General features: G+C 51.4%; 1 protein-coding gene across 1 annotated transcript in view; it reads right to left on the minus strand.

The window, feature by feature from the left end:
- The window catches only part of LOC102768056 (liver carboxylesterase 1), an 18,125-nt gene continuing 4,221 nt past the window's right edge, over nt 1–13,904 (minus strand). Inside the window, exons 3-9 of the mRNA XM_006764351.2 lie at nt 12,457–12,601; nt 11,313–11,446; nt 8,218–8,371; nt 4,227–4,340; nt 3,130–3,168; nt 1,600–1,740; nt 1–171 (exon numbers count right to left, since the gene is read on the minus strand). Of these exons, the coding sequence (XP_006764414.2) occupies nt 79–171; nt 1,600–1,740; nt 3,130–3,168; nt 4,227–4,340; nt 8,218–8,371; nt 11,313–11,446; nt 12,457–12,601 (820 nt within the window). The 3' untranslated portion in view covers nt 1–78. The remainder of the gene's footprint in view (nt 172–1,599; nt 1,741–3,129; nt 3,169–4,226; nt 4,341–8,217; nt 8,372–11,312; nt 11,447–12,456; nt 12,602–13,904) is intronic.

The following is a 13,904-nucleotide window of genomic DNA, read 5'->3' on the forward strand; positions in this document are numbered from 1 at the left end:
TTCATTCTGCCATTTAATTGCTCAGTGACCTGGAGCAATCCCGTCCCTCCTTGGGTCTCAGCCCATCTGGGGAATTCCCTAGACACTTACAGTGAAAGAGAAGGACTGCCATAAGAGTGACGAGGCCGTCTTCTGGTCCAGCTTGCCTTCAGAGATCGGGTAACCCATCATCTGTTAAAACAACAGGTTAGCAGTCTTGACTCATTTGGGAAATAACAGGAAGAACCAAACTGACCAAACAACCAATCTGGTGCAGGCTGGGAGACAGCTTGTCATGTCTTGATGGGCAAGGACTCTGATGAACTGGGCAAAACCAATGAATGAATGGGACTTATATCCAGAAACTCAAGGAGAGTGAAGATGAAGTAAATGTTAAAAGAAGCCGATTTAGGCCTTTGCAATATAATGCAAGCTAGTGTTGAAGGACAGAGCCCTGGGGGACGACACAGACCTCACAGATACCCCACGCATCTAAGATGACCCAGGAAGCCGCCATCATGTCATCATGCCTTTGGTCCTTCGGCATAACCTTTGAAACCAGGCTCAGGTGAGAGGTGCACAACAGCTCTGCACTTAACCATCCCATCCAAACCTCCGCTCTAAGAGCCTTGACCAAACTCTAACACTGCTCCCAGCAGCATAGGCTGGGTCCCTGGGTGACTGATCCCAGCCCCCTGAGAAGGCTTTGTGCTGCCAGGAGAAGGCACTGTTTGTTCCAGCCAAAGCCTGTCTCTGCCCTTAGAACTGTACATCTACCACCCAAGCTGTTGCTCAAGGACCTGGGAGCCGTCCCTCCAAAATGCAGACATGCAGGCGATAACTCTGCTCTCTCTCCCGGTCCCTAACTTCAGTGGGCACCTCGCTGCAACTGACACCCCTGCCTGCTGACATACACACGGGAGAGCTGTGCTTCTCCTCCAGAGAAGTGCCACTTCAGAAATCCAGGGGCCTGGTCTCATGGCCATTCCCCCATCCTCTGCATGGCAGCCTTTACAGGGCTCCAGCCTTGTCCTTCAGGGTTTGAGTGGAGTTTACACTGGATCTTACCCCTGCTGCAGTAATATAACTGAATGAAACCTGTTCCTACCACTTCTTCTAGTATCCGGCTTTATCTTTGACAGAAGGGAAAGCCCTTCCTAACATTTAGAAGTCAATTTTACCTCAAGAGGAAGGAAGCTCCTCTGACTCTTTCTAATTAGACGACGAAGAGCATGCCTGGGGATTTATGGAGAAACTGGAAAGCACTGAGCCCAGGGGGAGAGGCTGCAGGGCCCCAGGCCTTACTCCTGAGTTCCCGTCATTCCCAGGGATCAATTTTTCCATATGCACAATAGTTCTCTCTACCGGCACCGACATTCCAAGGTTGTTAGACTGGAGACAATCAGAGTTTGGTAGAGGTGGGGGCCCAGACCTTCACCACCCAGCTGTCAGTTCGGCCATCCATGGAAATGTCAACTCATGCAGAGGGAACAGTGCCATGGCCCCAGAGTGGGCAGTGGGGAGCGGGGAGGTCTGGAGAATGAAGAGATCATGCGACCAGAGATGAGAGGCTGGTGGAATGGGTGTGGAGGTGAGTCTACAAAACCCACGCAGGCTCACCACTGGAAGAATCCATCCGAATTCTTGGTGGTTGATTCCGACGATGTACGGAACGGTGTTGAGCTGTTTTTCAGCTAGAAGCTCCTCCGGCATCTTTGGCAGCAGCACTCCATCAACCACAGAGGACAGGAAGGGCTGGCTCTGGGAAGAGGACATAACAGTGTCCATGCTGCCCTCCCCGCTCACACCCACGTCCTTCTCTCAGCTCGTCTGAGCAAAGCCAGCACCACACACCTGTGTGCCTGTGGGCAGTGGCACAGAGCTCAAGGTCCTAACAAAGCAGCTAAGTGTGTGACCCCAGCGGGTAGAACTGGTCCCCAAGGGATTAGCAGTGGGCAGGTGATAGAGGGGGGGTATCTCCATCAAATTAAAATATATAAAAATATTATGTTAATATTTGTATTTTATATAAAACTTTCAGCTTGAAGTTTATGTCTATCTATATGTATCTCTCTCGTGACAGTCAATTCTCATTATTCACGATGGTTACGCTCCGTAAAGTCACTGTGGACTCCGAGTTAGTGATCCCTAGGTAACGGCTCACAAATCCCACTGTGTACACTCAAACCACCAGCAAACTCCATCCCCAGCTCCCAGTTTCTTTTTCTCCGTAACGCTACCCATCATCAAACACACACCATATTTTATGTGTTTACTGAACTCTCTCCTCACTCCTAGAGGGCTGGGGGTTGTGTCTGCTTTGTTTGCCTGTGTCACTGGTCTATCTTTCCCTCCCCCCACCTCCACCCACTCCCACTCCCTGCTCAAAACTCGGGTGGAGAGGGGAGGACCCTGTTGGAGTTTCCTGCATGGCTGCGAGGAGTGTCCTCAGGACTGAGGTTCCTGGCTCCCTTCCTGGTGACCCAGCCATAGTGGCTAAATAGCCCTGAAGCCTCGCAGGAGATCTGGGCTCCTCCGTGAAGGCTCCTGAGACCCCTGAAGCAGTTACCTCCCTCTCCCTGAGGTGGGAGTTTCTAGTACAGCCTTCTCCCCCAGGGAGCAGGAAATAAAAACAAGAAAAAATGTAGAGCCCAGCCAGCCTGGCTCAATGGTTGAGTGTCGACCTATGAACCAGGAGGTCATGGTTCGATTCCCAATCAGGGCACAAGCCTGAGTTGCAGGCTCAGTCCCCAGTGTGGGGCGTGCTGGAGGCAGCCAATCAATGATTCTCTCTCATCACTGATGCTTCTATCTCTCTCTCCCTTCCTCTCTGAAATCAGTATAAGTATATATCTTTTTTAAAAAACTACTAAAAAAAAAAGAAAAAAAGAAAGGGTGTAGACTGGGTCAGGAGACACAGAGTTAGTGACGAACAGCACTGGAGGAGGAGTGACAGGAACAGTTTGTGGTCCGACATCTGGTCCTCCTGGCTGTGTTACCCAGGCAAGTCACTGCCCCTTTCTGGGCCTCAGCAATATAAACACAAGGAGTTACTATGCGTCCACAGGGAGAAGTCTTTCATTCATCTTCAACTGGAGCTTAAAGGTGTCAAGATTTGAAACGTGTGACCCAGAAACCAAGGGTCCTTACCTCTCGGGGGTCTCCATGTAAATCAAGACGGAAAAAATTCTGTGAAAACAAAGGCAGGGGATGTGGGTGAGAGGCCTCCTGGGAGGAAGGCAGGTCTTGGTCAGCTGCCGCCAAGGCATCAGGTTCTCCCTCCCAGTGCCACCCTGACTGGACAAGAGGAAGTGGGCAGGGCACTGGTTCCCCTGGGCATGAGCTCAGGGTCTAGCTGTGAGTGGGGGAGGAGAGCTCTGGCAAGGATTTCTGTTGCGTGTGCCTGCAATGTCCTCCATCCATTTCCTCTTCTTGTTGGGATTGATGGATGGATGGACTGATGAATGGGTAAATGGATGGATTTGGTCAATACATGGAATATGAGTGCATTGGATGATTGAGTGGATAAATGAGTGGTAACTAGTATATACATGATAAATGGATCACTGATTTTAGAGGAATGAATGGTAAAGATATATGGCGGCTGGATGATGCATGAGTGATTGGTAATAGATAAATGAAAGTTATGGATAGATTGATATTTGGATGAGGAAAGGATATTGATGAAATGGATATATTTGTGGAGGGATAGACATAATATGATGATGAATGGATGGATGGTCAGCCTAGGATCACAACTGAGGCAGGGTCTCAGAAAATCTAGAACCTTGGGCCACCACTGGGTCATGGCTGATCATTTCTAAATTAACCAATAATCATTTTGACAACCTTTCTGAAATCTTTGTTCTTGATATCCCCCTTCCCCAAATTCAGGATGGTAGTTACCTCTAGGAGTAAATAGTGTCTAATTTCTTTAAAAAAGTATCTCTGAAAACAAGAATGGCGCCATAGTACATTTTGACCAAGCTGGAGGATTATTACACGATTGATCACTATGTTAGTTTTTTACTTTGCTAACATTTCAGGTATTTCGTAATAAAAGAGAAGAAAAGTCCCTATTTAGGTTGAGGGGTGCCATTACTCCAGAGAGGAGAGACCCTGTCCCTGGCAGTGTTTCTGGGACAAGGGAGCAGCTGAGATGATAAAGCCTGGGGCCAAGTTCCCAGGGCAGTGGTGGTGGTGGGAGGTTGGGGGGGCCTGTTTGGAACGTGAAGGGTGGAACCTACCATCTTCAGCGACGTCTCCAGGAGCTCATCCTCCGACTTCTGGCGCAGGCAGTGCACCATGACCGCCGAGGTGGTGGTTTGACAGCCGGCAAAGGTAGCGATTTGCTGCAGAAATCACAGGGACAGCAGCATTCAAGAGCCATGTCCCTCCTGTCAACCAGTTGATGTTCCATCCCAACCTCAACTTCTAAAGGCACCGGGGGGCGGGGGCGAGAGGGGGGGTTGCAGGCATTTCTCTGGACCAGCAGGCGTGGGCCCTGGGCCTCAGTCATGCCAATTCTGCCACCTCTGTGCCAGTTTCCTTCTTTCTCTTAAAATGGGCCAAAGGCTCTCACAGCCGGATGTCTGCAGAGGGGCAGCTTGGAGTGGGCTTTAGGTCAGGGCGTCCAGAATCCCACTGTCTGGTTTCAAATCTCGGCTCATCCTCTTACTAGCCTTTGGACTCCATCTAGCGAACCCCGCACAGTGCAGCCAGAGGAGAGGTTGACACAGAGAGAAGAAAGCAGGCTCTTCCATGGTGGCCGTGTATAGCGTACATTAAGGGGAGCTCGGTGGAAAGTGTTATGAAGAATAAATGTCTTAAATTCCCCTCATTGGCCAATTTCTAGTTCCTGTGTGACAGCAGAATCTGCCCCATCTCTGCCACCTGTTTCCTTTCAATAAATCCCCCCTTTCCTAACTTAAGCATGCCCAAGTGGACTTCTGATGTTTACAACCAAAGAGTTCTGGAAAACCTCAAAATTCTCGCCATCTTCGTTTCCTCCCCTCCTCTCTACCAGCCAGCCCCTTTCAGGCTGGTGGCTACCTCCACTGACCTACGAGTCAGGAAACCACTCTCACAGCCCAACTAAAACGCTCCCACCACAGACCCCATGAGCGCTGGTCAGCAGTGGCCTACCCCACCCCGTTGCGCTCCCTTCCTTGGATCCCTAACAGTCTCTAGATAAAGACAAATTCTTCTCCAGGGTCCCAGGCAGCAGGGCCCCTGCCAATGTCCCCAACCTCAGCTCACTCCAGGTTCCCTCTGCTCTTTCTGCTCTGGCCTCATCAGCCTCTCTCTGCCTCTCTCTCTCTCTCACACACACACACACACTTTCTCCTGCCACAGGACACTTGCAAACGTCACTCCCCTTCCTCAGAAATTCATTTCTCACCAAGCAGGTTATGCTCATCCTGGGGATCTCACGTTAGTGATCACTTTCTTCAGAGAGCCTTTCCCCCTACACCCTGGACTAAGGGCTCCAACTGAACTCTGTCATGATGTTAAGTACCTCTCCTTCCTGCTCCTGCCATGACTGACATTGTATGACTGTGTGATTATGTAGTCATTAATCCGTCCCCTGCTGGGAGCCGGTCCATCCTTGCTGTTTCAAGGGACCTGGCGTATATGGCATACTGTTCTTATAAGTACCGCGCGCTAACCGATTGCGCCACTGGAGCTCCTGCATACTGTTCTTAATATGTTTGCTCACCTTCTTGGTGCTGTGTTTTAACCAAGGTCACCTCTCCGAGAAAGGTTGTTTCCCCAGGTAGGGATTTTCCCCTGAAGTTAGGGAGGGAATAAAACCCCCTAAGTAAGTGCCAGGCGGGTAATTAATCATTTTAGCTACAAACAATCACGCTTAAGCTACATAATCTTTACTCCCTGGAATGGAGATAAGAAACGCCCTAACCTTTGGAATAGAGATTGATAGGATTGGAATCAACTGGTATAAATACAGATGTAACAAGACAACAGGACACACAGAACTTAGATGAAGATCCTAGAGACAGAACTTAGAAGACAGAACCTACACAGAACCTAGAGACAGAAGAACTTCGCTGGAGAGAACATGGCAAAAGATCCTGGACAGAACCTGGCTACAGAACTTGGTTGGAGAACCTAGACAGAACCTGGCTGAAGAACCCGGCTATAGAACCTGGCGACCAAACCTGGCTGGAGAACCTAAACCGAACCTGGCTGGAGAACCTGGAGAACGTGGCTGGAGAACCTAGCAAGAGAACATGGACACAGAACTTGGCTGGAGATTGTGGCTAGAGATCCTGGCAAGGCTGCTGATCAACTGAACGCTGCCTCCGTGTCATTCCTTCTTCGCCAACTCCGTCCACACCTTTGGGGACCCCTGGACCGGCTGGGGTTGGACCCCAGCAGTCCCCTCCATTAAATGGAAGCTACACAAGACTGCTAGGTGTCTGGCTGTATCAAAATTATTTGTTGCCCGGCCAGCATGGCTCAGTGGTTGAGCATCGATTTATGAACCAGAGGTCACCATTTGATTCCCAGGCATGCATGCCCCGGGCATGCAGAAGGTAGCCAATCAATGATTCTCTCTCATCATTGATGTTTCCATCTCTCTCTTCATCTCTGACATCAATAAAAAATATGTATATTTAAAAAAATTTCTTGTTGAGGCAACAAATTAATTACAAACAAATTCTCCAGGAACTCAGCCTAGTCACAAGGCCCCTCGGGGAGAAACCACTCCAGGCCGATATGTGGCCAGGGGCGGGGTCTGAGAACTCAGGCCGTCTGAGAGATAACACGTGCTGACAGTCCACTCCCCATGCTCAGCCTGGCAGCCCACCGTGCACACTCTGGGGAGTGTGGTCCGTGGACAGTAACTGTGCTGGCAGGCCAGTCAGGAGCCTGAGTCTCCGCTCTGCCCTGATGCCTCGCTGACCTCGCTGAGGGGTGTCTGCTCTCTGGCCCAGTTTGCTCAGAAGTAAAACTGGAAGGGAGGGTGAGGTGTCTCCTTGCTCCTCCACTCAGCCATTCTTCTGGGATGATCTGGGCGCGCCAGCTGAATCCCATGGCAATGCAGGCCCCCGAGGACTCCAGGGGAGCAGAGCAAAGGGGGTAAGGGCTGCCCAGCAGGAGCCCTACCTGAGGTTGAGGCTCACAGGGAGGGGACTTCAAGAGCTTCCCTAGCTCCATCCTGGCCCATTCCCCTGGGCTCAGTGGACATAACAGGGCCCCGCCTGGCCTGTTCCCCAGACTGACCCCGAGGCCCTGTTTCTGTAAGAAAACCTCAGCTGGTAAGACCCCAGGGCACAGAGCGAGGAACACACAGGAAGAGTGTGGGAAGTGCCACACACTTTTGTAACCATCAAAAGATCTGAAAGACACTTTGGCAATTCCTGGTAACACTTTCAAGACAGAGTTCTGAGTCTACATTTCCATTCCTAAACACTCACCCTAAGCAAGGTGATCCAGGAGGCACACGAGGGTGCCTGGGGGGCCTGTGCTGCTCATGATGGGGAACGCGGGCAGGGACCCCAGGTTCCAACATGATGGCATTGAGTTAATAAGCTACTTTTTAATTCTTACCATGGAATACTATAAAAATAAAATTATGTGAGAGCACTTCATGGTTAGGAAAGTATTTATGTTAGATTGCAATGTCAAGGAAGTTTTTTTTAATTAAAAAAACCATAGATAAATGACAGATTGATAGATAGATAGATAGATAGATAGATAGATGATAGCGTGAGTCATCAAAAAAAGACTAGAAAAGTAAGTGTCAACATGTCCATGGTGACAATCCATGGGTAATAACATTGTAGGTTAACTTCTTTTCTTCTTTGGGCGTATCTATACTTCTCCTCTTTCTCCACTTCACAAAACATAAAAGCTTCCTCTGAGTATTTAACTATGAAAGCAAACGTGTTTTAAAATACGGTAGCAGCACAGACACTCCGCTCAGCTGTGAGGCAGCTGGAGGGGTCCCAGGAGAAGTGAGGAGAGTCCTCATGGAGAAGGGATTAGGAACTCAGCCAAGTCAGGAGGGATGTTGCCGGCCGGGGCTGGAGATGATTATGGCCCCAGGATGCTAGCGGAGCCCTGAGCTCCCAGGGGAGAATTGGGCCATTAGCTTTCCACTATCTGCTCTGTGCAGAGAAGGGCCAGCCTTGAACCCAGGTCTTGCTAATAAAGGTCAGCGGGTGTCCCAGGGAGCCCATCTGTACACACATCGGGGCCAGGAACACTTACAAGAACAGAGACACTTTCAGCTCCCGCAGACTCTCCGAAGATGGTCACAGAGCCTGGGTCCCCTCCAAAGTTGGCAATGTTCTCCTGGACCCAGCGCAGCGCGGCCAGCTGGTCTAAGTGACCCCAGTTGCCCCGGCTGTGTTCATCCCCTGTGCTGTGGGTAAGAGAACAGCGTGGGACAGGGGCGGGTTAGAGCAGCCGTGGCCAAATGAGGGCCCGCAGGCTGGATCCGGTCCGTTTGAAATGAATAAAACTAAAAAAAAAAAAAGAACCGTACCCTTTTATGTAATGATGTTTATTTTGAATTTATATTAGTTCACACAAACACTCCATCCATGGTTTTGTTCCGGCCCCCTGGTCCAGTTTAAGAAGCCAGTGTGGCCCTCGAGTCAAAAAGTTTGCCCACCCCTGGGTTAGAGTTATCATGGCAGGATTCCCAGGACCATAGCTTGGGCTGGGGGCTCTAGGTGAGCCCTCCACAGCTCAGACTCACAGGTGTAGCATTGTTTGTTTAGCTCTCCATTCATTCACCTGGCATGTACTTACTGAGTATCTGCAATGTGCCAAACACTGTTCTAAGACCCCGAAGCAAAATAGGCAAAATCTCTAACTACAAGGAGCTCACACTATAGATCATCAACAAATAAACAGGTATATATCTACTTATATAAAACCCTGGGTTAAGTTCATCACGACCGGGTCTGGCGACCAAGCGGAAGTCAGTCAGTCCTGCAGGGGTTGTCTTGGCAATGGCTGCGCCCTCTCCCAACCTGTTTCCTGGAGCTGTTTCCAGTGAGGATGGGGTTTGAGTCAGGAACCTGCCCTGGGAGCCTGGACCCACTGAATCCTGGGTCGCTTTGCCAAGGACTGCGCCCTCCCGGAGCTGTTTCCTGGAGCTGTTTGGGTGTAACATCAAGCCAGAAGCACGTCCAAGTGGAAGGAAGTCAGTCCTACAGGGGTGTCTTAGCAACGGCTGCGCCCTCCCCCGAGCTGTTTCCTGGAGCTGTTTCGGGGGAGGGCACGGTTTGAGGCAGAAACTCACCCTCGAAGCGTGGACCCACTGAAACCTGGGTCCTTTTGTCAAGGGCTGCGCCCTCCCCAGCTCTTTACTGTGTGGCCTGAGGGAAGAACCCACCCTCAGACCACCAAGAGCGCCCAGCAACAGTCAGTCCTGGATTGCTGAGGTGGAGGCCACAGTGTGGTAGAACTCTGGTTCTGGCCCATGAGAGGGCATGGCCGACCTTCAATCCAGACCCTGACAGTAGAAAGGAGGGAGCCCCATTCCTCACAGAATCTGCTGTTGGATAGCTTGCTGTCAGTGGCCTGCCAGCCAGGAACCCCATTCTCCTGCACCCCAGACCCTGACAGGAGGGAGGAGGGAGCCCCTTTTCTCACAGAATCAACAGGTGGCAAGTTTGCTGTCAGGGGCCTGCCAGCTAGCAATCCTATTCACCTTCACCCTGGTCCCTGACAGCAGGGAGGAGAGAATATGTTTATAGACCAAGTAGTGGAACAAAGTACCTCTGAAGCCGAAAGAAGCCAATGTTGGCAACAAAATAGTTAGAAACATTGATGAGAGAGAAACACCTATCACCTGCCTCCTGCAAACTCCCCACTGGAGATGTACCCGCAACCAAGGTGCATGCCCTTCACTCCCCACTGGAGATGTGCCTGCAACCAAGGTAAAGCCCTTCACCAGAATCAAAACTGGGACCTTTGAGGCCCCAGGCTGATGCTCTATCCAGTGAAGGCAATTAGTTTAGGGCAATTAATTCCCTTTTAATGTGCATGAATTTCGTGCACAGGGCTACTAGTAAAAATATAACACCAATTAGCAAAAATGCTCTCAGGGGAAATAAAACAGGGTCAGAAAAAAGGCAGGGTGGGACAGCGGGGTCTTATTTCAGATCAGATGTCTAGGGAAGGCATCTCGGAGGCAGCCCCATCTGAGTAGAGATCTGAATGAATGAGCACAAGAACCTTGCAAATATCCAAAGAAAGGAATTCCAGGTGACAGAGGTAGCACATGCAAAGGCCCCAGGGTCCAGTGAACAAAAGTGTGAATGCAGAACACTCAGCAAAGAGAAGGAAGTATTTCAAAGAGGTATGAGGGGTGATGTGTGGATGCTGCCAATGTTGGGCCCAGAGCTGGTGGGTCACTGGAGACCTCCTCCTCCACCAGAACAATCTGGTGGTGTGGTCTGAGTAGAAACCTGACTGGTGTGGGGACAGGAAAGACTGAAATGAAAGAAGGCATGGAAACCTGATGGAGCAGTTTTAATGTAACGGGGAGCAGAGAAATGGGCTGGGGGGAAGAGGAGGTGAGAGATGAAGAGTCTCAATGAAGGCATTGCATCCTGGGATATGACTCCCCTAATACCCTCCTCCAGCCCTACAGGTCTTTCCAGTGAGTGTCCATCCCACCTCCTGTCAATCAGCCATCGCAGGGTCCAAGGTCCTGGGGCCAGTGCATTGAGAAAACCTACCAGTAACTCTGCCCTAAGGAACCCTGGCTCCTGTCTGCACGGAGATTCCATCAGAAGACTCTAGCCTGGGCTCATGCACGTGCCAAATGCAGAAGCAAACGGGGCAAGTGAACCCAACATTCCTCCTGGGAGCATTGGCCTCTGGAGTCAGATGCTCTGACACCTCCCAGCTCCAGCCACACGTTCCATCACCCAGAAGCATTGAAGAGCTCATGCCAAAGTCTGCCCTTCCCTCCTTTCCCATGAGAGGTGAGGTGTTGAACCTGCTGCTCTAACTGCTGTGCTGCTGTCATTCCAGAGGTGTCCCGTGTGCTGTGGCAGCACAGGTAAAAAGGAGGTGAGCATTTCAGAGGCAGGAACGTTTGAGTTGGGCCTTATGGGATGCATAGGAGTGGGTCAAGTAGAACAGGCATTCCAGTCAGAGGGAACAGCGCATGCAAAAGCTCAGAAGCAGGTGGACCAGTGTGGTTGGGAAATGAGACTGTGTGTGGAGCCCAATTATGAAGGGATTTGGATGCCTTCCTGCGGAACTGACATGAGATGACCAGAGCTGGGTCCTGCCACCCTCACTTCAAGGGCCCATGTGCAGTGCGGAGTCCAATATCTTACCTGAAGAATCCCCAGATGCCCAGGCGGTACTGAATGATCACCACCACCACGTTTTCATGGGCAGAGAGGGCCAGCCCGTTATAGGTTGATGCCCCGCCCACCACCAGACCTCCTCCGTGGATCCACACCATCACCTGGACAGGGAGGAAGCAACCACACAGGTCACAGATAGGAGCAGAGCTGGGAAGGAACTCCAAGTGTTGTCTGGTTGATCATGATTGAAGGAGGCTGTTCTCTGAAGCTAACAGCCCCCAGCACACTCTGCCTGGGCAGCCCTTGGATTTCAGAGTCATTAGTCACCTCTGTGCGGCAAATTAAAGTCCTCTCATGTGTGAATGACTATCTCAAGAAGCATCCATGCCCCCAGTGGTATCTCTTCCTTACAGTCCTCCCTCTGTACCCCAGGGACTGCCCCCAGTAGACCTACCCCCATCTTCTGGCTGCCCATCTCTGGGCCTCTGCATATTGAGGAAATGTTGACTCCCTGGGACATCGCCCCAGCCAAAGATAATTAGGAAGAGAAATTAGCTCAAGAACACCTCAGATATTGAGGCAAACACTAAGACAAAGGACATTGCTTCTTGGACTGCCCCTGGCTCTGCCGCCACACCTCTGTGCTACCCTGGGACACTGGTCAGAGCCGGATCTTTGCAGCTGACAAATACCACCCATTGGCTCAATTTTTCAGAGAACCCTTGCCCTGATCCTGCCAACCCAACTGGGTGGCCTCGCCTTATTGGTTTCTCTGTCTGTAAAGGGAGGGTTGGGATGTTGCCTTCTTGGTGAGGTTCCTTCAAGCTCTAACTTGATTGGAAAGCATGCCTTAGCTTCTCTGGCAATCAAGATGCCTAACCTTGCAACTATCAGTAGTCACGCTTGTCCCTCTGTTCGCATGAGCAAACGTGGAAAGAACTGATAATAGGTTACAGATGTACAGAGAAGTCCCCGGGAGGCACCATGACTATCGCCAGAGGAAACTGAGGGATGGAAAACGTGTTACCAGGGGTCACGTGGCCTGGTCAGGAAGAGCAAAGGAAGGCCAGGGCCGCTGAAAGAGCCGTGGCTGGGATACTCCCCACCAAGCTGCCTTCCTCCTCCCCAGTCCACACCAGGAGATCGCTCCTACATGGAACGCACACCTTACCGGCAGCCTGCTCTTCCTCTTCAAGTCTGCGGGAGTGTAGATGTTTAGGTAAAGGCAGTCTTCGGAGATCTTGAGAGGAATGTTCTCCTTACTGTTGGTAAAGAGCTCTGAGAGCACCTGGGCTGACACGGCATCTTGGGAGCACCTTGGGGAGGTGGGGAGAGAGATATACTCAGGTTCAGCCAGATGCTGCGCACAGAGCCGTGGCCTGGGAGCTCTGTTCCTGTGCAAAGCTGCTCGTACCAGAGAGAAGACGTTGAGTGGGTAGGAAGCCATGAGCGGGGGCCCTGGGGCTCACTAAAGCCTCCCAGCATCATGTATAGTGAGAAGGCCTGGCTCCTCTCCTCACACTGGCAATTCCGGATGCACCAGGTCAAGGACAGGAGGCTGCCTAGCTACTGCCCACCTGGGCGATGGTCATCCTGCACACCGTGGACGCAGCCCGGCTCTGGGCTGGACTCCCATGGAGGGTGCAGTGGGGCCGTTGCAGCTCCACCAGGTAACCCAGGTGGTCGAGTCCACAGGAGACTGCCATTCACCCAAATGGCAGCACATGTGTGGAGTCCATGACAGGTCAGGGGTGAAATATTTGCAGGGCAACATCAGGAGAACTGCCGCAGGCCCTGGTTTCCCTGCTCTGGGCCCCCAGCTGCCAGGTCTGAGTGAGTGGAGTGGTTTCTAGAAGAATCTTGCAGCCCTGACATGCTAAGAGTCTATCACCAACCCATCCGTCCCAGGCAAGCACTGTTGTTTGCCCTAATAACAGACTGTGAGCAGCCGGCACAGGTGACAATTGGCGAGTCCTCCCAGTGAGTCGGGCATCCATTACTCCTTGTGAACAGGTAACTAGACACACCTGGGAACTGAGAACTTGCCAGGTCCACACTCCAAAGTACTCCCACCCACACAATCTCCTGGCTCACCCCACTCTCCAAATAGAGCAAAGTCCAAGTCAGGAGAATAAATAGAGTCAGTACCTCCGATCCCCATCAGCGGCTTAATAGAAAAAAAAATTTTTTTTCCAAAGTACTTATCCTATTAAAACATATTACATAACTAGAGGCTCAATGCACAAAAATTTGTGCACTCGGGGGGGCCCTCACCCTGGCCTGTGCCCTTTCACTGTCTGGGAACCCTTGGGGGATGCCCACCTGCTGGCTTAGGCCCGGGGAGTGGGCCTAAGCTGGCAGTCAGACATCCCTCTGGCAGCCTGGGAGCCCTCCGGGGGTGTCCACTTGCCAGCGGGAAGCAGGCCTAAGCTTCAGTCAGACATAGTGCTGCTGAGGAGGTGGAAGAGGCTCCCACCATCACCACTGTGCTGGCAGCCATCAGCTTGGCTTGTGGCTGAGCAGTGCTCCACCTGTGGGAGCGCACTGACCACCAAGGGGCAGCTCCTGCATTAAGTGTCTGCCCCCTGGTGATCAGTGTGTGTCACAGTGACCAGTGAT

The sequence above is a fragment of the Myotis davidii genome, unplaced genomic scaffold, assembly GCF_000327345.1.
Source record: "Myotis davidii unplaced genomic scaffold, ASM32734v1 scaffold2621, whole genome shotgun sequence".
Lineage (NCBI taxonomy): Eukaryota > Metazoa > Chordata > Mammalia > Chiroptera > Vespertilionidae > Myotis > Myotis davidii.